A 23,970-nucleotide genomic window follows, 5' to 3' on the forward strand; every position below is an offset into this window, starting at 1 on the left:
GGCAGAAAGCCCATAGGGAGAGGGGTCTCTTAACATATAGATCCTGAAGTAGGTCTGTCAGCCTTACCAAAGAAACTACAAGAAATATAGGTAAGCTTGCATCTCAGATAAACAATGAATAACTCTTTTCTGCATAAACATGCCCCACAAAACATGTGGAATATTCTAACAAGAGCAACAACAAAAATCACAACATATATTTATCTGAAATTCAAAGGTGTCTTGAATTCCTGCATAGCAAATTCATTTTCACCTTTCACCAGGACAGCCCTCCTGTAAACTACAGTTAAATCCCAGGCCTTCTGAGCAAATAGAGGTGGAGAGGATCTGACTCTTCAAGTTGTGCAGTGAACACTGAACCAATCTCACAGGGCAGGTTTGAGGACACAACGGGGACAAGAAGATGCTCAGTGACTAGGTGTGTACCTGTTCCCAAGCCCACAGTCCGTCAGTCACGTTTGTGATCAGCAGAACTTGACACACACAGTAGTTGTGAGCATGCTCTAAGAACATCCATGGATATCTGAAACCATGAATAACACCAAGCCCTGTAAAGGCGACCTGTGGCTTTCAACTGTAACTGAGACAGCGCTAAGAAACAAGTAGGAAGTGTTTGCTCTGTGAATATACTGGGCAGAGTGGTGATTAGTATCCTGGATATGATGAACACGGTAAGAGATTACACATTCAGAGCAACATACAATTTAGAACATGAAGTTATTGACTTCTGGAATTTTCCACCGAGTGTTTTTCAGAGCATAGTTGACTGTAGGTGACTGGAACAACAGAAAGCAATACCTCTGGTGAGGTACAACTAGTGGTATCCTCGCTACTGAGCCCTGTCTGTTGAACTCAAGGTGGCCAGGCATGGAGAGGTGGAACAAACCCGATTTGATTCTCCTTGCTTGGGAGCTAGTATGGGCTACTCTCAGGCCTGGGCCCTGAGGACCTCAAGTTTTCCACAGAACATTAAATCTAAGATGCTTTTCTCCTAGCTGTACTTTGGCAAATACCTGTGCCTTAGAGTGTCTAGTCATCTTGAGCAGGACCATGTTAGACAGACATCCTGGTTTGATGGTCATGCATGCTCCCGGTAGGTGGTCCTGCCTATGTGTGTATCCCAAATCCAGTGGTATATGACACAGGTTTCCTAGGGTTCTTCCCCACCTGGTGGCAGGGGATTTTAAGAACTTCAGTTTGGTATCCAGTCAAGGAAAACATGGCCAGCTCAGCACATGCCAAGCCTGAGTCCTCACTGTAAACCTTCAAGAGACTTCTAGATGGCTGTCACAGAAATGACTGACGTCCCCAAATATGCTTCTACAACTTACTGGTGGTCACGTGCACTTGTGACATTTTCCCTGCATGATTTTACCATGTTGGTCCAAGCTTCTTGTCTTTGAAGCTGAGGTAGGAGGGCTTCTACTGAAAAATGTGGTCGTAGTAAAAGCTGAATGTGATAGAAACCAGAACCGGTAAGCTAAAGTCCTGCAGAAATAGAATTGCCAAATATCTTCTGAAACACTTTCTCTGGGCCACATGTCTTGACACTTGGTAAGCCACCCAGCACCACCATCGATGGAGAGCATACACATGGTTCAAGGGACAGCAACAAGGCTCTGGGCGTTTGTCTTCTTGAGCTTCACTTCCATACAAGTAGGTCATCTGCTCCTGGGCACTAAACAGGGTGTCAGAGCTCTGTGGGCACAGACAGTGAAGGGGGACAGCATAAGCCTCTGTCTGCTGACCGAGCCCCATTAGACTTCCATGGAGGAAGGACCAGGAGCACTGTTGGAGATGGGAGGACCAAGATGCCCAAGGGTCTTACTCACCCTCTTCTTAGGATCTGCACGCTCCTTGATCGTCTCTCACCTGCCTAGTCAGGTATGTGAGTGAAAGGATAAGCACTTCTTTTTCAATTTTAGGTTTCACCACTTTGAAGCCAAACAGTTCACTTTAAAAGGAGAGCCTGGCTGAGACAGTGTGCAATATCAAACTTTGGGACTTTTTATATCATTTTTAAATTTTGCTGTTACCAACCACCTAGATTATTTTAGCATATGTTAGCATAAGTCAACTTGCTTTGTAAAACTAAAATTATACATAAAACAGGTCCAATCTTGATATTTGAACTGTTGCATGGCTCATATTTTATATTACTTTAAAAATGCATAAATCTACATCTAAAACCAATGCTTCTTGGGCACATTTTTATTATGTAATATTTGTATCACCAAAGTATGGAATAGCCTAGATGCCACCAGTGGATGAATGGGTAATCTGGTTATATGGATAATGAAGTTATACTCAGCCATAAAGACGGGTGAAATTATGACATCTGCAGAGGAACATATGCTCAGTCTCATAAAAAACAAACATTGCCTGTTTCCCCTCATATGCAGAATATAGAGAAAAAAAGAGAAGAAAGCTATGATGGTACAGGGCATGTGGAAGGAGGAGGAGGAAGTGAGAAAAAGAGGAAATAAAACTAATAAGGAGGTGAATATAATCAAGGAGCATTACATGCACACATGCAAGTGTCTATAATCAAGGGACATTACATGCACACATGCAAGTGTCTGTAATCAAGGGGCATTACATGCACACATGCAAGTGTCTGTAATCAAGGTGCATTACATGCATGCATGCAAGTGTCTGTAACCATGGGGCATTACACGCACACATGCAAGTATCTGTAATCACATGCAAGTGTCTATAATCATGGTGCATTACATGCATGCATGCAAGTGTCTGTAATCATGGTGCATTACATGCACGCATGCAAGTGTCTGTAATCATGGTGCATTACATGCACGCATGCAAGTGTCTGTAATCATGGTGCATTACATGCACACATGCAAGTGTCTGTAATCATGGTGCATTACATGCATGCATGCAAGTGTCTGTAATCAAGGGGCATTACATGCACACATGCAAGTGTCTGTAATCATGGTGCATTACATGCATGCATGCAAGTGTCTGTAATCAAGGGGCATTACATGCACACATGCAAGTGTCTGTAATCAAGGGGCATTACATGCACACATGCAAGTGTCTGTAATCAAGGTGTATTACATGCACACATGCAAGTGTCTGTAATCAAGGTGCATTACATGCACACATGCAAGTGTCTGTAATCAAGGTGCATTACACGCACACATGCAAGTGTTTGTAATCACATGCAAGTGTCTGTAATCAAGGTGCATTACATGCACACATGCAAGTGTCTATAATCAAGGGACATTACATGCACGCATGCAAGTGTCTATAATCAAATGGCATTACATGCACACATGCAAGTGTCTATAATCAAGGGGCATTACATACACACATGCAAGTGTCATGATGCGACTACTTCCTGTGCCCTATCGCTATATTTTTTTAAAAGACCAAATAATATTGTTTTCAGAAAGAGACAGCTGAAGTTATCTTGGCAGTTACTCTGCAGATGAGGACTTGGTCCAAATCTTCATCTTTGCCCTGGGAAACCAACCTGGGAAGGCTAGCTAGTGAACTTTGCAGTGAGCCACCCTGGCCAAGCAGATGGGTGAGGGGCAGATGCTTGCACCAGGGATCCAAAAGCTGGACATACTGACACGCCTGTTTTGTAACCCTGAAGTCAGCCTCCAGGCTCCTATCTTGATTTTTGGATAGCTTACACCACAAGCCAAGGGGCAGCAGACAAGGGCAACAACCCACCTTCAGTTCCCATGCTGTGTGGAAGAGAGCCGCAGACTTCACAGAGACATGAGCTGTTTTTGTGCCTTCCTGTGAAACAAGTCTTCCCAGAGAGGAACTGGGTGGAACTGAGTAGAGACGGTTGCATAAACAAAGGTAGCCCCAAGTTTGGAGACACTTTTTTGACTGAGCACAGAACAAATTCAAAAGGCTTATGACCTGCCCCCATCTGTTTTCTTTGTGGAGTACCCTAGAGTGGACATGGGTTCATTCGCGGGGCGGTGGTGGCGCACGCCTTTAATCCGCCTTTAATCCCAGCACTTGGGAGGCAGAGGCAGGCGGATTTCTGAGTTCGAGGCCAGCCTGGTCTACAGAGTGAGTTCCAGGACAGCCAGGGCTACACAGAGAAACCCTGTGTAAAAACAACAACAACAAAAAAAAAAAAAAAAAAAAAAAAAAAAAAAAAAAAAAAAAAAAAAAAAAAAAAAAAAAAAAAACCTCGAAAAACCAAAAAAAAAAAAAAAATCATTCATAGAGTATTTTTGTTTGTTTTTGTTTTTAATCTAAAATCCAGGTCCTTGACCACATTATTTGAAATCCTAAGCACTTGGCCACTGCGGCTCAACAGAGCTCTCACTGGGGTTTTCTGTGAGGAATGCTTGATTGCTGGCTTTTGTGTTGGTCAACCCTTCTTCTTTCCCTACCCCAGGATTTCTTTTTTTCTTTTAAATATTTCGAACTCTTAGTGCACGTCTAGCACATAGTAGGAGGACCTACCGAACGGACGTATTTTAATGAATGCGTGTAGGAGAGTAGGGAGGACAGATGTGGCCCACACCAGCTTCTGTTCTGGAGTCAGCCAGAGCCTTTGTTGGCCTCTACTGCGCTCTTAGCCTGCATAGGACACCCCTCCCCCATCCTCATTCCTGATCTGTGAGTGAAGATTTCTCTCCTGATTTTGTAGCAAACATCAAGTAGCAAGAGACCTGGACACCTACCTACCTGCTTTGGACAACTTACAGGAGAGGCTCGCCTTCCCTCAAAGATGTACTGAACGGCAACACCAGATAAGTTTTTGTGTTCAGAGTAGTTTTTGCCCAAGAGCATCTGTTTTTTTTTTTTTTTTTTTCCCTCCCCTCCTAAGTTCCTCACAGGCATCAGGTATCCTGGGCCCCTGAGCCTCAGCCTCTCGGATTACCGGAGCAGGGAAGATAGGACCACTAGAGGGCGCCGGAGCCCAGCCTCTGCCGATCCTACAGTACAACAGGGTTTCAAGTTCAGAGTTTAGCATCCTGAACGCTCAGGATAATGCAAAAGCCCATAGAAATGGATTGCTGCCTTCTCCGGAATGCTACTTTTTAAACACAGGGACCAGGTCGGCGCTGTTCCAGATTTGAAGTTGAGTCCCTAAAGTGCGCCTGACAAATGAATGGACGCAAAGTGCTTGGAGGAATTGTTTAAGACACTGTCACGGCTGGAACATTTTCCTCTTGACCTCGGCCACCCTTCTTTAGTCCCTAGGTGGAGCCCCAGGCCCAAAGGTCCTGGCCACTTCAAAAATGATTCCCATATTGCCCTGAGACAGGCAGGTCTCTGTTGTGCACTGCCTTAGGTGAACGTGATAACAGAATCCAAATCGCTAATTGGCTTTGTGGGAAAGGTGGTCGGAGGATGGCCAACACTGCCTGTGGCAGCGGAAAGTCCAGAGGACACTGCCCCAGCCTCTAGCCCTCCAGGCTGCGGTCTGCCCCCTCCCCCGCGTCTCCCCACACCGGGGTTGGGGTTGTTTTGGTTGACCAGAGTGGAGGTCAACGGTCTACCTGCAGGGCTGAACCCCAGTGGGTGTATTTGTAAATATACCAATGACCACCTTCGGAAGCACGGTTTTAGGGAGCAGGGCGGTAGGGAACTCTTTCGTCCTTCTTAGAACACTGGACTTTCTTTGGGAAAGGCAGAAAAGACTGAAGTTTAAGAACACCCATTTAAAACCAAGCACTGAGAGTCAGGACGTCTCGTGGAGTGAAACTTTCAGTCATTTCTCCTCCGTTTCATTCTGCAGATTGAGAGCTGTGATCACCTACCCCCTGGCAGACAGAACAGGGGTACAAAGCGGAGGTGGCAAGGAAAATTCACGGTACTATCTCTGGAAGACCCGCTGAGTCTCGGCTGGGCAGGATCTTCCCGGGCGTGACTGTAGCAAGACTTTGGCTGGGAGTCCAAGTTATCCTAACTGTAGATTGGTCCACGTTGCCCTAAACCTAGCTGTCCACTGCGGCCCAGACACTCTGGGCGTAGAGGTGAGTCAGCTTGAGGGCCTGGCACCAGTGAAAGGGTTCTCTGGTAACTTTTGGATGCGGCGCAACAGACCCTCGCGCCTGGAACAGACTGTTTCGTCCTTTCGGTTCTTATTTTACCGCTTTCGCCTTCAACAGCTCCTTAGTTTCTCTAGCTGCAGGATGGGAGCATTACTCTCTACACCACAGCCTCTTTGCAATTCAGGCCCAAAGAGCCCGCCCAAGTTGGGGGACTGGGAAGATCAAAGGTCTCAGCACCCAGCGGAGCCGGGGACACTGAGGGCGCCAAGAAAGGGGTGGGTAGGTAAGGGACTGGAAGGGCGGCCGCTCCGCAGGGGATGCGCGTCAGAGACCCCAGCCACACTCCAGACCCGCCTCTTGACGAGCCCCGCCCCGCCCCGCCTGGTTTTCGCTTCTAAAGCGCCCAGAGCGCGCCTCCCGCTGCCGCACTTTCACTCTCGGTCCACCTCGGTGTCCTCTTGCTGTCCAGCTCTACAGCCTCCGGCGAGCCCTCCCGCCCACGCCATGGACGCCAAGGTTGTCGCCGTGCTGGCCCTGGTGCTGGCCGCGCTCTGCATCAGTGACGGTGAGTGCAATCAGCGCCCGGGCCCGGGAAAGGCTCGCAGCTCTGCGCCGGGGCTCCTTCGGGTCCGCGGTTCCTCTGCGGGCGCCCGAGTCGCGGAGAAAGAACTCGTTCGGCGCCGTTCACTGCAAGCGAACTTGGGGCAGCCCACTTTGCAGGGCGCACTCCCTCCGGGTGCCGTTTCCCGTGTTCCACGGGTCCCACCGAGGTTTTGTGCTCTGTGCGCCCGCAGGACCTAGAGAGGGTTGCAGGGGAGGACTCGCAGGATTGTAGGGCAAGAGTGGGGTCGGCGCGGAATGGAGGCGTGGGAGACGGTGTCCCGGGCTTGGGCCCCGGAGCGCGCCAGCTGCACTCAGCTAGTGTCCACCCGCGCCCAGATGTTTCCAGAGGCGAAGGGCAGCGCGGTCCCAGAGTTGACCATGCAGGAGATTCATTCGGGTGATGCGTGTGTCAGCAAAGGCTTGAAGGCCGGTCAAGTAGCTCGAAGTGCTAGCTTGGCTTGGCTATAGGTTCGGTGGTGCAACGGTGTAGCGGATTCTCTTATAGCACCCTGGAGGGGCTCGGCAGCGCAGCTCTTGAACTCTTCGCCGCCAGCCAGGGCTGCGCTTCTGCACAGTTCGTTGGTCCGTAGCGACGCGGACCAGAGCACGCGTCTCTTCGCTGCCCCTTTTTCTTCTTACCGGGGTCACTAGACAAAGGCGCAGCAGTTACCCAAGCTATATGCACACCTCTCCCCAACCCCCAAACACACCTGCAAATGGGCGCTTTTGTAGCCAGCCCCGGAGTCCTCGGCTCTGGAATGAGAGCTGCAGCGGAGTTCAGTCTCCCAGACCCAGGGTGGTGTCTTCTTTCACTGGGAAAGGGCTTTCATTTTGTTTTCTTTTTTTGACACTGAAGAGAAAACTCTCAGCGCTGTTACAAGACACCATTGCTGCAAAACAAAACAAACCATTGCCTCTGAACACAAAACAAAACCCTACCAGTCGGGCCCCTGCCTTCCTCGGCTGTGGTGTCTCCTGGAAAGAACTGAGGGACAGTCGCGGCTCTTGGTGACGCTGCGATCTAACGTTGCCCAAGCACACCAAAACGTTGGTTTGGGTTCTTTCCCTGTAAACAACAGGCTACGGGAGGTAGTGGAATCTGTGTTTGACTAAGTATGGTTGGAGAGACTGTACTTGCCTAGTCCGAGGGAAATGTTCTGTAAAAGAGCAGTCAGTTGCCGATCGGAGTAGTAAAAAAGACATGAAAGGCAATTCAGATTTTTTTTTTTCTGTTACTGAGAACACCCGAGAGACTAAAACTTCCCATTGGCCCCCAGTGCCCCGTCATGGATCACATTGATTTGGGCATTAATAATTGAATGAACTGTTGGCGTTGCAAGGGTCACAGTCTCTGGCAAACAGTACTGCCTTCTGGGAAGTTAGGAATGAGGCAAGAATGTAGGAACTCAGGTCCTCGAGGTTGGAGTGCATTTGTCCAGAGTAAGCGGGATGTCTCATCCTCAGACATATCCTGACCCTAGAACAGGTCGGATTGTTGACTTCTCTACAACCAAGTGTCTGGATCAGACCTGTTCTTAGGCGGGACCCCACTGCATTGCCCAGATCAACTTCTTTCTTTACCCCCTAGCGCCTGTGTGCTCTCTGATCCTACACAGCCCTCCAGTTGCAGCATGGCTAACCTGGCTGTGGTTCCTGTCTTTTCCCTGATCTAACTCAGCAGCTAGACGTTAGACACCCTAGGCTTCCTTAATTGAGTTTAGCCCAGGGCAGCAGGCTTCTCAGGCCTGTTAGAGTGAACGGGCCCTGACTCCTAAGCCCAGTTCTCTAGGTTCCCAAGTCCAGAGTGGCAGCAGAGCTGGTTTGCACTTTGGTCTGTACCTGAAGTCTGCTTTTCCTATGTTTTAGTGTCTAAATACACTGCCCTTCCCAGGCCATGCATCCCTTAGCTAAATGACACCTGCAGAAGAAGATAATCCCATCATATATTTAATTTGTCCCACTTCTTCCAGCTGCTTCCCAAAGGTAGAGAGCTTCAGAATACCCAGAAGTCCCCTGGAACTCTGAATAAGCAAACTTAAAATCCTGGGACTAACTCTTCTCAGCCATACTTTTAAATTTTGGTGAAAAGACCCATAAATCTAAACATTTGGGATGTTAAGTAGAGCGAGGATAAAATCTTGTTGTTGGGGGTGGGGGGCAGCTACAAATCCAGTCCTCTGGGTTTGCAATTCTAGACTTAAAGGGTGGGTCTTAAGAGGGGTTCTAAAGGAGCCCCTTGCTAATTTACACTAATGAGTGTCAATTATAGCATTTTGCAAATTGGTGGATTGGCAAACAAAGCTAGTAATAGGATCCAGGAGGCCTAGGCATCCAGGTAGTGACCATAAAAGCCACAGTTGACCCCAGCCTTTGGGAAAAGCTGGATTAAAGGGAAATCCAGGAGGGGCCAACCCCTCTGGGTTCTTTTGTGATTTCCAGGGCTTAGGATAGGGTGAGGGAGGAGGGAAAACTGCAGGTGGTAGAGGGGAGCTTCCCACCCCCAGGCCTGCACCAGAGGGACTAGGAGGGAGCCTAGAACCGCCACTTTTCCTGGGTCCTTTTGTCCCTTAGAAACTGAGCCCAGTCAAATCTCACTGTGCTCCCTAGCAGAGGGGATGGTCTTTGTAAGAATCTTTGTGCAACCATTCCTGCCGCTGCTCCAGATTCTTCACCAGTAGCACCAACAAACCCTCAGCACCAGGCAGAGCAATGACTGCTCCTGTTTCTCTCTACACCTCCTCTAGGTAAGCCAGTCAGCCTGAGCTACAGATGCCCCTGCCGGTTCTTCGAGAGCCATGTCGCCAGAGCCAACGTCAAGCATCTGAAAATCCTCAACACTCCAAACTGTGCCCTTCAGATTGTGTAAGTCTTAGCTGTCATCACCCAGAGAGGAACACAGTATTGAAGGCCTCAGACTTGGCATAATTAGGGGCAGCTGTTACCACCGTGAGGACACTGATATGCCATCAGACATGAGTTTCAAAGGCTACTTTTGTTCCCAGAACCCTGGTGTGCTCAGGGTTTCTCGCTCCTGCTTTCTAAGCTGTGTCTTGCAGCATAGTGGGCTGCCTCTTTACAGAAAAAGCCATGGACTTGGTGAAGGTCAGCCCTCAGCTATCGACAGTTGTATCTGTTCTGTCAGCTTCAAGGCTCTGGTGTCCAAAGTTAATCCTTTCTCATATAGCAAACAAACAAACAAACAAAAATTACAAGGCCCAGGATGGCATGGGGGTCCATTTTACTCGTGTGCTCAGAGGTCGACATTCTAAGGTCATTTTGTTTTAGAGTTTTCGAGTTTGCTGAAGGGTGATGGTAGCTGCCGGCATTTGATTTAAATTTACGTGGGAAATAAGAAAAGCCCAGAACATATAAATGATGTAAATATCTCACTCAGAGTATGGTAGACTTGGCAGAGATGTGTCGTGTGCTCGTCTGTCCTCCCATGCCGGAGGATGGTCAGGGCTCAGAGCCTCCTATCAGGGGTTTCCATCCTCAGATGACTCAACACTAAAAACAGTATAAGCATACAGCAGCTGGAACAAACGCCATGCTAGCCCAAAGGATTTTTTGCTTAAAAGTAACTGCTTTAGGCTTTCTTTGCTTGGTCAGCCTTCCTTTCCAGCCTCCGCTGCTGTGTTATGTACAGTATGCTGTAGAAACCTAGATGGTAAATATTATTCTTGCTATTTTGATTAAAATACGATACTCTCCTGAGAAAGGTATTTTGAAGATGATGAATTTACTTTTGCATGGGCTGTGCTGGTGCACTGTCCTGGGAATGGCCCTTGAACATTCAGTGTCAAATACAACTATTGATTCTAGGTGATCACTAAGTTAATAAATGACGGGATCCAGACTGAAATCCCCTGATTCCTATTGAATTTACATCCCTCTGAACAACTGGTCAACTAAAGGACAGCCTGCTTGAAGAGGTTTACCTGTCCCTAGGACACTGAGTAGGCGTTTGTTTTCCCCAGAGACAATTGAGTGGCTGGGAAGAAGTATTCCCCCCCCCCCCCGTAGTTTTTGTTTGTTTGTTTGTTTGTTTTGGGGTTTTGGTGTTTTTTTGTTGTTGTTTTGTTTTTGTTGTTGTTTTTTGTTTTGTTTTGGAATTATCTGGCATTTAGGACTTCATGGAGAATAACCAGGGGATAAGTTCATCGCTTCTTCTCCCCATTAAGAAGCTTAGGAATGGGAGAAAGAACATTGAGTCAATTTTAACAAATCCACAAAGCTAAGACCTTGAAGCATTCTGTGAACTTGTAAACACTCTCAGGCAACCATTGGACAATTTGGCTGGCCTGCTCCTTGCCCACCTGAACAATCCCACCTCACCTGCCCTGTTCCTCCCCTTCTGGACTCCTGCCATCTTCCTCCTGAACTACCCTTAAGTTTGTTCCGTGTGTTATCAAGATAATCTGTCAAAAAATTTTAGGCTGCTTCTGGCACTCTCCAGAAGTTTCTAAGACCTTCCCCCCATGATATCAGTTGTTCGCCCTTCTGGGTGGCTCTCCCTCCACATCTTCTGGGTGGCTCTCCCTCCACATCTTCTGGGTACTCTGGCTCCTTTAGGATATTCATCCTTCAATTTCCTTTAGCTTTACTCACTTGCCAAGCTCCTGCTTGGTCAGAAGCTCAAATGCCTCGGCTGTGGTCTCTTCTCTGTGTCCCCTGGGAAGCATCCTTAGCCAATCCCTAACTGTGCTGGTGGTCCCAACACACTTCAAGTGCTATGTCTTCCAAAACTGAGGCTTCCAGGAGCAGCATCTGGGCGCTTCAGTGAGGACCTTCAGCTGGGTGTGTCGGGCGAGCCCAGGCGATCCCTTTCTCCCACTCTGCTGTACAGTGTCTCTCCCCTTGTGTTTTGGCAGTGCAAGGCTGAAGAACAACAACAGACAAGTGTGCATTGACCCGAAATTAAAGTGGATCCAAGAGTACCTGGAGAAAGCTTTAAACAAGTAAGCACAACAGCCCAAAGGACTTGCCAGTAGACCCCCGAGGAAGGCTGACATCAGTGGGAGAGAAAGGGCAGTGGTGGGGAGGAGGGCCTGAACCCTGGCCAGGTTGGCCAGTGGGACAGCACTGACCGGGGTCATGCTGAGGTTTGCCAGCACAAAGACACTCCGCCATAGCATATGGTACGATATTGCAGCTTATATTCATCTGTGCCCTTGCCCGTGCACAATGGAGCTTTTATAACTGGGGTTTTTCTAAGAAATTGTATTACCCTAACCAGTTAGCTTCATCCTCATCCTCATCCTCCTCCTCATCCTCATCCGCATCCTCATTTTAAAAAGCAGTGATTACTTCAAGGTCTGTATTCAGTTTGCTTTGGAGCTTCTCTTTTCCCTGGGACCTCTGGGCACAGTTACAGGTGGTGGCTTTGCAGGAAGCCCTAGAGAGTAGTAACCTTCCACCAGAGTCCGAGGAATGCTGCAGGGCTTGTCCTGTAGGGGGCGCCCCTGGACAGATGCCTTGCTGTTTGAGTCACTCAGCTCAAGATTGGGCAGAAGCTCCTTTTTCTAGTTCAGTGCTGGGTATGGAAGCTTCCTTTAGAAGTTATCCCTGGGGGCTGTGCTCAGAGACCTGTTCCTAGCCGTTCCTGCTCTCTGCTTGCCTTCAAAAGCATGCTTCATCTGACTTCCGGCTTCTCACCTCTAGCCTGATGACCAATGCTGCATTGGAAGGAAGGAGAGTGATTTGGGGTGCTCCCTCCCTCTCTTCCCTTTGCTTTCCTCTCACTTGGGCCCTTTGTGAGATTTTTCTTTGGCTTCCTGCAGAATGGAGCCAGCCCCTCCTGGATAATGTGATAACATGCCTAGACTTACCCACAAATACAAGTCTGAGAATTATCATAAATGGAATTTTAAATTTCAAAACTTTGAGGAACTGGATTTTTGTAATTGCCCCCCGAGTCCTATATATTTCAACAGTGGCTCTATGGGCTCTGAATTTTTGAATATCAGAGATAAAAAATAATAATAATAACAATGCATAAGCCAGAATCTTGCCATGAAGTGGGGATTCTGGATTCCAATCAGAAATGGAGACAAGATAAAACTTGGATACATTCTTATGATCACAGACGGCCCTGGTGGTTTTGGTAACTATTTGCAAGGCATTTTTTACATATATTTTTGTGCACTTTTTATGTTTCTTTGGAAGACAAATGTATTTCAGAATATATTTGTAGTCAATTCATATATTTGAAGTGGAGCCATAGTAATGTCAGTAGATAATCTCTACGGTCTTGAGCTACTGGCAACTTGTAAAGAAATATATATGACATATAAATGTATTGTAGCTTTGCAATGTCAGCCACAGTGTATTTTTCCACTTGTAATGAAATTGTATCAACTGTGACATTATATGCACTAGCAATAAAATGCTAACTGTTTCATGCTGTAAACCTCCTACTGGATATGGGAATTTATTTACCTGAAATAAAATCTACTAGTTGTTAGATGGAGTGCACATACATTTCTGAAGATTGAACACATAGGCGTACCTGTCAATCAGCTGCTGTGGACTGCCCTGCAGTCCTGGTGAGTGACAGACACTGCAGCAGGCTTGTTTCATGAGCAGGCTGAGTCTGCAGCAAAAGGTTTTTGTGTATATATATATATATATATATATATATATATATATATATATATATAATTTTTTTTAACCCAAGCTAGTTTTCTGACAAATAATACTTGACTCACTAATTGCCCCTCCCCCTCCTTCTCCTCAGTTCTCCTAACATCCTCATGTAATCCCCAGACTCAACCCCAGTAATATCAAGCTTTCCTATTTTCCCATGTAAAACTCCCATGACTCTGGGCCATGTTAATATCAGGCTTTTGTGGGAACAGGTGGCCTCACCCCATAAATCATTAAATACCATTCAGCTTGAATCATTTTAATGTGACAGTCACAAACCAGTTGCTCTAATAAAAACTCTGCTAACCATCCCTCTCCTTAGTTCTCTAGAACAATCTCAGTTATCCCTAGGGATGCTCCCCAGCATCCAGAAAAGAGAGGTGGGATCAATCATCCTGCTTCCTCAGCCTCTCTTGGAGGGCTGCCTGAGCCTGGGGCCTCAACCTCCACTGCTTCGTATAATTTGAAATGCAGATTTGTAGTGAAGGCAGAGTTCACCTCTGCGTTGAAAAAGAAGGCAGGCCCAGGGCTTCCTTCCCTGCCCTCTGGGATGTGCATTTATCTCTGAGTGAGCTTTAACAGGGATGGTAAAAACCAGGACCAGCTTGGCAAACTGGCAATCCCTGTGAGCCATTCCCAGGTCATAGAGTGAGGGCAGCCTGTTTAACTTTTGGGTGGGAAAAGTGTCTAGTTTACTTTGATAAATTGCTTGTGAACCACATTTTCCAAGTGGCCTCCAGGCCTCAAACTGAAGACCGAGTTAAATCGGCTCATAAGGCAATGTTAGCTATTGTGCGAACTGAGATATATACACTCCTCTATGTTGCAATGTGATTAATGGTTCTACTAATTTTATCTAAGGGGGCGCAGAGAAGAAAAAGTGGGGAAAAAAGAAAAGATAGGAAAAAAGAAGCGACAGAAGAAGAGAAAGGCGGCCCAGAAAAGGAAAAACTAGTTACCTGCTTCCTGCAGATGGACCGCAGTGCACTCTGCTCCTGCTCTTTGTAACTCGCTCTTCCGGGGGCAGACCCCACACTCCGGGGCAGGTGCTCAAACCTGATGGTAAACTCTTCCCTCTTCGGGGGCAGACCCCACACCCCAGGGCAGGTGCTTAGGCTTTCCTGCCCTGGTGGCCACACCAGCTGCTGTATTTATGTGCTTCTTTAAGGCCCTGCTCTGTCTGCTAAGCTATGAAGAAAGATGTTCAGAGACTGGGGTGGAGGCTAAGCCACAGAGGACCTGCCTACCCTGGCAGCATTGCCCCGAGCTGAGCCCCCTTGGCCAAGAGTTCACAAGGCTCACACCTACAGTCCCATGAAGGCCAGGGTGGTCTGCTTAGCCAGGAAAGGGCATGTGTCTTCCCTTCAGCCACACTGCCCCTTGTGGCCTTCTCAGGACATGAGGTAACTGACTTGCTCTCAGGCCCACCAGGAGCTTTTCCAAATACCTGCAGCCTGGGAAGGAACTTCGTTCAGCCCTGCTGCCCAGCTGGGGAACAGCTTTGCCTCCACCCTGGAAGGGTTTCCGCAGACTGTGCTGGGTGAGAAGCAGGAAGGATGAAATCTCAGAGAACACATGTCAGCTGCTTCTCAGGGAATCTTTTCTTGGGACAATTCACTTTAGAGTCTTTAAACGGGTCCCTCACGGGGAGGGCAGATGTGCTCTGGAACTTTCTGAAGGGCCAGCAGCTTCAGGGACTCTTAGTCTGTCCTCCTCACTTTTGGTCCCAGCATCCTGGGATGCTGTGCTGTCTGGGCACCGTGGCCTCCATCCTCACTCTTGAGAGATGTCGGCCTTCCGTGAGTTGGGTTAAAACAATCGAATTATCTACTACCCCAACCCACCACCCTCACCTGGCAATTTTTGTCTGTTTTTATGTTTTTGTTTTTTGCCAGTTTAGATTAGAAGGATGGAGAGGGCAAAGCTCTGATTTTAGTGGTGTTTTGGAGAAGGATTTTTTTTTTCTTCACCCTCTTCTTAACCTCATGTAGACACACATATACACATCTTGTACCCCACACCACTGCGTATTATTTTCATAATTGGTGCAGAAAGAAGAAATGATCTGAAGATGTGGCAAATGGATTGCAGGGGAAGGAGGGCCCAGGGTCCTGTGTGTCTTGCCCGCTTGGGTCCCTAAGTTCTGTGTTCCTAAGAGGTTCCAACATTAAACAGGTAGAGCCCTTCATGGTCCTTGCTGGGGAAGGGTCTTGTTAGGGAGCTTTAGGGAAGATCTGTGTTACCAACTCTTACCCTTCGTCTGGCCAGCTCTCCAAGCCTAAGTCCTTTCCTCAGATCTGGGGATAGCAGGCTGGACTATTTATTGATGGGCACCTCTTCAAGCCCAGGGTTACTGTCTGCCCTTCTTGTGGCAGACAGCTACAGTCTGGTCTGAGTGGCCTCAGCTGGATCTTTCTATTATTAATAAAACACTTCTGAAGACCAGATCTGTGGCCAAGCCATAGTTCTGCTTAGAAAGGGATGTCCCGCCCCTCTGGGAAGAACTGTTACCCCCTAGCGACCAAAGGCCAAACCGATGCTGCCCTGAGTTGGAGGACCACTTTCTGAATGCCCACGGACTCTGTCTCCCGCCATCTATCTCTAACTCCTAGGAGAGCAGTCTGTGGAGGCTAGAACAGTCTGTTTCTTAGGAACCACAGCAAGCTCCCAGGAACCGTCCATGCTTATGAAGCCCATCTAATGGGCAACCCCAGCCAGCCTCCTGGACACAGTCCTCATGGAAATGCCTGAGAAGCTGATTTCATCTAACCATGAGTTGAAGTAGGATGTGTTCCTGTGATTCTCAGGCAGGTGAGAGGGGCAGTCATTACACTGTCAAGCACAAATGCCTTCTGGGAGATCTGCAGTTCCAGAGGCCACTTCCTGAGTGCCAAGACCTCTTCTGGTGGTGTGGGACCAGCCAGGAGATTTCAAGGAAGAGTGATTATTTGATGGAAGCTGTGGGAACGGCCTCTTCTCTTGGATTTCTGAGGCCTGGGGATGCCCAGGAATGCAGGGCATCTGCTGTTGCTGGGGTCAATGCATAGTCTCAACACCAGTGCCTTGTCATGTGCTCCTTGTATCATGCCTCCTGTTCCAGTGTATGTCTGCCTTACCATGTGCTTGACATGTTCACCCGTCTTCTCTGCTTCCTGCCACCATCCAGACCCTCAGCGTCAGCCCTGGCTGTGCCCTTCCCTGCTCTCCCACAATCTCAGGCTTCGGAAGACACAAGGCTGCGAGCTGAACTAAGGAATAGCCTGTAGCTCCTGCTAGGCCACTCAGCATCCCAGGCATGTGGTGAGAATCTGCCTTAATGTGTCTCCTCTGTTCTTGTCAACAGGAGGCTCAAGATGTGAGAGGTGTGAGTGAGACGCCTGAGGAACTTACAGAAGGAGCCTAGGTCTGAAGTCAGTGTTAGTGAAGGGCCCAGAGCCACTTCCTCTGCTCCCGAGCAGGGCTGAAGCAGTTTCCAAGGGACTTGCTTTGCACAGTTTTGCTGTACTTTCACCATTTTATTATGTAGCAAGATACATGGTGATTATTTTCATTTAGTCTGATTTTCAACGTCATTGGTGACAGGCCAAGGCCAGTATGTTATTTCCTTTGTTCTCGTATCTTTCCCATGGAGGACCTTCTCTGAATAGTGCCCCCCCCCCCAGGTTTGTCTCTTTGAGTTGAGGCAGGAGGCTCAACCTTTTTCTGAATAGGAACTGGGTGTCCCTACCCCTAAAGACTGTAGGGCTTCCCCAAGCTGAGGCAGGAGTGTGAGGCCAGGGAAGAGTGAGATCCACCCTCATTTCATGCTGTCCTCATCCCACCATGCTCATCACTCTGTCTCATCCATCCATCGCCATGTGTCTGCAAGACTGTCTCCATGACCCTGAAAAAGGACTCTCTCAAGATGAAATCCTTTATTCAAATGGGACAGCGAGAAGGAAAAGGAAATGTCTGGTGTTCCCTTCCCCCCCACCCCAAACCCTGCGCGAGTTTATGTCTTGTTTGGAATATTGTCTCTTCAACCCCCTGCTTGTGTTCTCATCCATGACCAATGTCTTGTCTGTGCACTGTCTCTAACCCAAATGCAAAGGCTGAGTATGAGGTGATGGCCCTGAGGTCCAGGTTGTGGTCATGAAAACAGCCCTGCTATCTCCCTGCTCACAGGCTCATTTGGACACACAAAGACCAAAGGAAGGTGGTTCGCAACAGCGCTTAGCTCTAAGAACTGTAGACCCTTCATATTTCCATAATTGTTAGCTTAAGACTATGGGGTTTTCGCTTTCTGGAACCAAATGCATTCTTCTATTGAGGAGTGACAGCTCTCAATTGTTTTCAATTATGTTTAAAACTCAATCAGCTTTGGGCCCTGATGGGCAGGCATTTCTCTGGGAAGGGGATAAACTGTATCTACTTTTCCTTAGGAAAGCTGAAGGGTGGGACTGGTGCCGCTCTTTGAAGCGTGGCCCCGGAAGTGTTTCGTCCTCTGCAGTTTTTATGCAATCTCATTGCCACTTAGACAAAAGCACAGTTATGAGCCAGTCTCTGGTTCCTCAAAGACGGAGGGAGTTAAGAACGGGCGGCCAGCAGGCTGGACACCGGAGGAAGTAAGCTGCAGAAAGATAATCTTCAAAAACAGGTGTTTGGAAGTGAATAATCTGTGGAATTATTAGTGATGTGTGTGTGGTGGGGGATTTCTATAAATAGTTCTTTGAGTTCACAGCAGATACAAAATTTAACCAGCAAGATTTTGATCAAATTTGATCAAAAAAAAAAAAGTTAAGCCAGTTGGGATGCGGTGCATAGGCTAGTTGCAGAGCTGGATCCTCACTCAGATACCAAATTATTTTTAAACCCTCTTGACTAGATCATTCGGAGGCCCCTGGAATAGAAACCACACAACCGGACTGCTGTGGAACAGCCTCTTTGCATCTAATTCAAGCTTTGATGAGTGTTGCTGGGAAGGAAACAAGGACAGCCTTCCATCTTCATATCAGTTAGGGATCCTTTCAAAGTCTCCTTCACAGGGAGGAACAAGAGAAGGGTAGAAATCTTAGGGAGCTGCATTTGTGTATCAATTCCTCTGTCAGTTTCTAGATGGAGACAGCCTGCCTAAAGCAAATGTGCATTTAAATAGGACATTTACATCGGAAAAGTCTCTCCCCACCTTAATCCCCCATTGTCTTGCTTTCAAAACACAAGCACAGCAGCCCTTGAATGGTTGTTGACCTGGGACACCTAGCTGTCCCGGCTGGTCCTGGGGCTGTCTGCTTGCCCTTGGGCGCCAAGTAACCTGCCAGGCAGCCAGTCCCTCTGTTACCGGCCTTTGCATCTGGATAGGGAGAGGGGGTTGGAGACGTAGAGTCTGCTTTGTGTTGAAACCCAGATTTGTACCCTGTGTTTATACACTGTGCAGCTGGCTCCCGAGGACAGTGGGACCTTAGCAAGGAAGTGCCGCCAAGGCGGAAGAGCCCTCTGATTCATTGCCTGCTCGGCTTTGAGAGAGGGTTTGGAGAGCAAAAGGCTGCATTCCTCTGTGGGACTTGGCCTGAGGTCTTAAGGCCTCTTCAGTGGGTTCTGTTTATCTTCTCATGGGTGATTATCTCAGCAGTGTCACAGGGGCATCTCAGAGTTCAGTCATCCCCAGGCGATGCACCCTTTTACAGCTGGATGAGAGCTGGGATGTATTCTCTCCTCACAGCTTCCCTGGCTCATTTTAACGTAATCTCATTCTTCAAAATGTTCCATAGAATCCTCCAAATTCCCCCAGCAGACTTTTGCCCTTGCCAAGTTCCCAAAAAACCACTCAGCAAAGTTGCCAACCTCGATGGGCTTGCAGTGTCTAAGCACCGATGGGTTCAGTGTTGCATGTGGTGAATACTGTATTTTGTTCAGTTCTGTCTCCCAGATAATGTGAAAATGGTCCAGGAGAAGGCAGCTTCCGACGTGCAGTGTGTGCTTTCTAATTCTCGTTTTTAATATATGACAGTTATTTGAGAAGCCATTTCTACTTTGAAGTCATATCAATGAAAATGATGTATCTTCACCTACAATTTTCCTAATAAAGTTCTGTATTCGAATGTAGCTGCCAAGCATCCTCAGTGAGCATTACCATGTGGAATTTCCACACTTGGTTTTACAGCCCCCCAACCCCCCATCTCTGCCTCAAACCTGACTCTGTGAGAAGGTGCAGTCTTAGCATAAGAGCTTAGCAGGCAGCAGGTCCTGGTGTTCACTCCTCTTGGTCTAACTGCCGGTGCCAGAAGATCTCTATAGAGAAAGGTGTTCCATCTTCTCCACATGACCTGGATTGCTCCTTAGGGGCCAGACAACCTCGCACTGTACAGGCAATAGCTTAGTGTAAAGCCACAGGAGTTTTCCCTACAGTAACAAGAATTTGGGAGAGGAAGGCCACACTACACATGTAGGTCATGGTAGAAGGTGACAGAGGACGGACTCTGTCCCTGTAACACAGCTGAAAACCACAATATTCTGCATGTTCCTATCCTGGGTGAGGAAACTAACGGAAGCCAAAGCGTAATTTGCTGACTGCTGCGGGCCAGCGTCCTCCAAGAATCCTGCTTCTCCAACAGACAGAGCCTTTGTCTCGTACAGTTTGGTCTTTGGATTCTCTTTATTCCACGTCCAGCCATTTTGTAAAAGAGAAGCTAGCACCGAGCTCCAAATGTCCAAGTCTGCAATGTTTCAGATCTCACCACCTCCCTCTCCATAACCCACAAATTTCCCATTACTTATAGGATAGTTTTCATGTGAGTTCTAAGTTGCATAACACACAAGAATTAGAAGGGTCAGAGGCTCCAGGAGAGGCAATGTGGGATGATCTGACCACATGGGTGTGGAAATAGAAGGAACAAGCAAGAGCTTGAATCCCATTCTCTCTTTGCCCATGGTGTGACTTGAGACATATTCACTGGTCTTGGGGTCTCAGTCATATACCATCCATAACAGAGAAACAGAAAACAGGATCGACTAGAATGATAGAAAAGGCCCTCTGCTTCCAGAAAGTCCCCTCTTTATACCTCCTGTGCTATGAAGCTCATAGTGCTAGAAGAAAAGCAATTGACTTTGCTTCTCAAACAGCCCACAGCAAAGCCCAGTGACAAGGTTGCTTCTACTCCTCCAGGCCAGTGATGGCAATAAGTCTTCCATTGGTCCCCGTGGATCCCTTGGGATCAGAGCAGCATTCTTTCAAGAATAGCAAGCTGCCATTCCAGCACCAGGACCTGATCATCAATTCTCACTCTAAACAATCTATGTCCACAACCCATCATGTCCCTTTCCCTCTGCATGTGTGAAACAGACTGGGCATTTGCATACAGCACAGACTTAGGGAAGCTCAGAGCAGTAAGGTGTCTAATTCAGGCTACAATGAAGGGTCCCTGGGATAGGAGAGAAAGGATGCTCTTTTGAGAGCCAGTCTACTGAGGGCCCAGACGGTATCCTTGTGAATTAGAAGCAGCAGTTGCTCCATAGGAGCTGCACATGGGGAATCCAGCACAGTTAAGGAAGCTAGAATCCTGCCTCCTCACTCTGACTGTACCCTTATAGGAGAGGTGTAAATTGTACAAAGGCAGTACTGAACACCCGTGCTGAGAAGGTCCCAGCAGTCTGGAAAGGTGTGAGTAAACCACAAGAGTGATCAGATGCATGGACACCCAAGCCAGCTGTGGGCCAATCTTGTTTCAGGGGTACAGAGATAAGTCGCAAAGAGCCTTACCTTCTGCTTCTTTCTTTCTGTGCTCATAGTGAGGACTTCACAGTCAGGACTGCGGAGAGTTAGAGGAGAAGCAGAAAAAGTTAAGTCTTGATCAGCAGGATTCAGAGAGAGGTGTGGATAAGAGACAAGAGAACCTGTAGTAGAGATGCTCAGAAGGTGTTAGCAATGGTCTATACTCCCTACCCTGGACTCCAGTTAGATCTACTTCCATCCAGGATAAAACAAACAAAACAAACAAACAAACAAACAAACAAAAAAACACTTCTTCTAATAACACTAAAAGTAACTATTTCTAAGTCAATTAGGCCAAGCACGTCAGGTATGGAGGCCATAGGCTGGTGCCTGCCCAAAAAGTTGCTAGAGGTCTCTGGACTTCTTTGCCAAGCTTTCCCTGGGGTCTTCTTACAGCCTCCTTCCTGCTTTTAGATGGAACTCCAGGGAAAGATTACTGAGACTGTAGAAGTGTCCTAGACTATGCGTGTCACTCTAGATCGATTAAAGTCTCTGATGTGTTTGTTGCCCAGGCTCTCTTCATATAGAACATATTCAAGAGTCCATTTAGAGGCTACATAGTCTTCCTTCCATAACGATACCCAGGAGCACCAAACTGAGTAGCCCAGAGTCACCTGTGGAGAGACAGTTGAACATCTACTGGCTTGTCTAGAGCTATAGCCCTACGGGTGCATGATGGGTCTCAGAATCCAGTCTTAGCCTGGATGTCCAAGGATAAACAGAAGACAATGGATTTCTAGGTGAAGTCCATCCTAGAGTATCTATTGAGATGTAAGCTTCAGATGTCTTGCATGAGAATGTATTCCCAACACCTGATCCTGTTGAGTGTTTAGAGCATACTAGAAGCATACTTGTGATGGTGTCCACAAGTCAACACCAACAGCAAAGAGCTGGTGCTCTTACTGGGTCACAAACTGCTCTCAGTTCTCGGCAACAGTGCTGAGAACCACGAGACCAAGTAGAAACAAAGCAGAGTGAAACCAAGCCCTTCGGTTATTGCTGAAAATGGAAGGGTGCCATCTGGGTGGAGAGTCAAGGGATGCTTGGGCATTCAGACTTGTCAAGAACATAGGTATGGTGAACTGCCGTTGACTCATGGAATGCTGGATGAGGCAGAGGGCCAAGGGCTGCAGACAGCCCATGAGGCATAGCTGAGGTGGGGAACAAACACCCTTAATAATCAAATAAGAATACTCACCTGTTTTCCAAGTGACATTAAATGCCTACCATTTGTGATGGAAGGTTAAGACTTCATTGACAACAGCCACATTTCACTCTCCAAGTTACTATGAACACAGGTAAGTCTGCTGGACCGTTCTGAGCATCTGCCTGGAAGATAACACAACTGAAAGCCACAAAGCATGGTGAAATTGAAGACATTACATGCATGCAAATATTGAGAACACAGATAAGTTTATTTTGCATGATATTGTGGCATGATATTGTCAGCTCAGGAACCGTGTAATCAAGTAACCAACAATAGTCCAGTAAGTTTTAAGTAGGTGTGTGGTTTTACGGTGAGCTATGTTTGTAGCTATCCTGGGTTACATGCAACAGGCTGGATGACCCTGGTCTATAACATATTAACATTATATCTCTGCTTAAAACAAAAGATTGTGGTTGGGGAGATGCTTCAGTGGTTAAAAGAACTTTCTGCTCTTATGGAAGACCCAAGTTTGGTAATGAGCATCCACACACAGTAGCACACAACAGCTTGTAACTCCAGCTCCAGCCTGTGACACACTCTCCAGCCTGTGACACACTCTTCCTGCCTTCACACATACTAGAACGCATACGGTGTGCAGGCACACGTGCAGGCACTCATGGGTACACACGATAAAAATAAATAAATCTTCTTTTAAAAAGAAAATATAATTATCTCTCAGTTAAATTGCAGACTAGAAGTTGCCTAGCTCCTGTGAGCCAACAAAGGAAAAGCCAGGATAAGGAAAGAAACAACCAAACTCTATTCCAGAGAGGAATAACACTGGAACTTTGCAGAGGTAATAATAACACGGCTAGAAAATGCAGGGAAAAGACAGGAAACAGCAAAGAAGTAAACTAAGGAAAACACAGCTTTGGCCTGGCAGCTCCAGAGGCTCTGGTAAGAAAAGACTGGCAGTTCCTACCACAGGAGAAGTCCACAACAAAGGGACTTGCAAGTTTTGCTGCAACTTTTGATGAGACAGTGTTTCCTTTGGTGGGTCTGTCAGAAATAGAAAGAAATCACACTTTAAACATTTATTCAATCATTTCTCTCTCTCTCCGTCTCTTTCTTTTTCTCATGGTGTATGCCTGTACCTGCACTCTTGTGCAGGTACCTCTGTGTGTGTGTGTGTGTGTGTGTGTGTGTGTGTGTGTGTGTCAGAGAAATCAAAGAACAACTCAAAGAAGTCCGTTCTCTCCACTATTTGATTGTTGGATTGAACCCTCAGGCTTGGGGGAGTGCAAAGGTAACTGCTGAGCCATCTCTATTTTCTAATCACTCTGTGTGACTCAGTGGCTTGGCTTTGTGTTGAAAGTGAACCTATTTAAAGCTGAACTGCCCTGGGGTCCTGAGGACTGGAAAGCATCTCAGGCCACAGTACTTGAATTTAACTAACCCAATGTGAGTAACAGCCCTGGAAAGCAATTGTGGTAAGGACAGGTAACCTGTCAGTAGAGAGTAACTCAGAGCTTCCCCAGCCCTGTGCCTGAGGTCAGCAAGTGGGTCAATTTTTGAAGCCATTTATCTTCCATTACTGCTGTGGACTCCCAAAACTCTGGGGCTCCAGCATATTACTTTGAAATGCTGTGTAGATCTCAGGGCTGTCATTGTCTCCCATATTCCTAATGCACTTGGAAGACATCCACCAACACTAGCCAGCTAAGAGAACAGGGTCTGAGGAGTCCCATAAATGTGCAAGAATCTGTTTAGTCTATAGGTAAATGTGGCCAGCAAGGACCTCTGGTATACATAGAAGGGAAGATGCTGCAGTAAGG

The 23,970-nt window shown here is 47.3% G+C and overlaps 1 protein-coding gene and 2 long non-coding RNA genes across 4 annotated transcripts; 1 reads left to right on the forward strand and 2 right to left on the reverse strand.

Annotated features, from left to right (window-relative positions):
* Nucleotides 1–1,472: 1,472 nt before the first annotated feature.
* LOC143433814 (uncharacterized) lies at nucleotides 1,473–4,089 on the reverse strand. The gene is made up of 3 exons (XR_013070210.1): nucleotides 3,700–4,089; nucleotides 1,833–1,969; nucleotides 1,473–1,698 (listed from the first exon to the last, which is right to left on the reverse strand). It is a non-coding gene; the product is annotated as an uncharacterized LOC143433814 (long non-coding RNA).
* A 1,717-nt stretch (nucleotides 4,090–5,806) lies between these two features.
* LOC117701531 (uncharacterized) lies at nucleotides 5,807–19,322 on the forward strand. Of its 2 annotated transcripts, none has more exons than XM_076706260.1 (4): nucleotides 5,807–6,558; nucleotides 9,341–9,458; nucleotides 11,468–11,554; nucleotides 14,103–16,118. In XM_076706260.1, exons 1-4 carry the CDS (start codon nucleotides 6,030–6,032, stop codon nucleotides 14,194–14,196), a joined length of 828 nt encoding a protein of 275 aa, XP_076562375.1. In that variant the 5' UTR covers nucleotides 5,807–6,029; the 3' UTR covers nucleotides 14,197–16,118. The 2 variants fall into 2 exon arrangements, with proteins under 2 accessions (XP_076562375.1, XP_034349055.2); XM_034493164.2 differs by lacking the exon at nucleotides 14,103–16,118 and adding an exon at nucleotides 16,585–19,322 and having other exon boundaries at nucleotides 5,854–6,558.
* LOC143433944 (uncharacterized) lies at nucleotides 7,180–8,602 on the reverse strand. Its single transcript, XR_013070209.1, has 2 exons — nucleotides 7,735–8,602; nucleotides 7,180–7,486 (listed from the first exon to the last, which is right to left on the reverse strand). It is a non-coding gene; the product is annotated as an uncharacterized LOC143433944 (long non-coding RNA).
* Nucleotides 19,323–23,970: the final 4,648 nt, after the last annotated feature.

The sequence above is a fragment of the Arvicanthis niloticus genome, unplaced genomic scaffold, assembly GCF_011762505.2.
Source record: "Arvicanthis niloticus isolate mArvNil1 unplaced genomic scaffold, mArvNil1.pat.X pat_scaffold_1272_arrow_ctg1, whole genome shotgun sequence".
NCBI lineage: Eukaryota > Metazoa > Chordata > Mammalia > Rodentia > Muridae > Arvicanthis > Arvicanthis niloticus.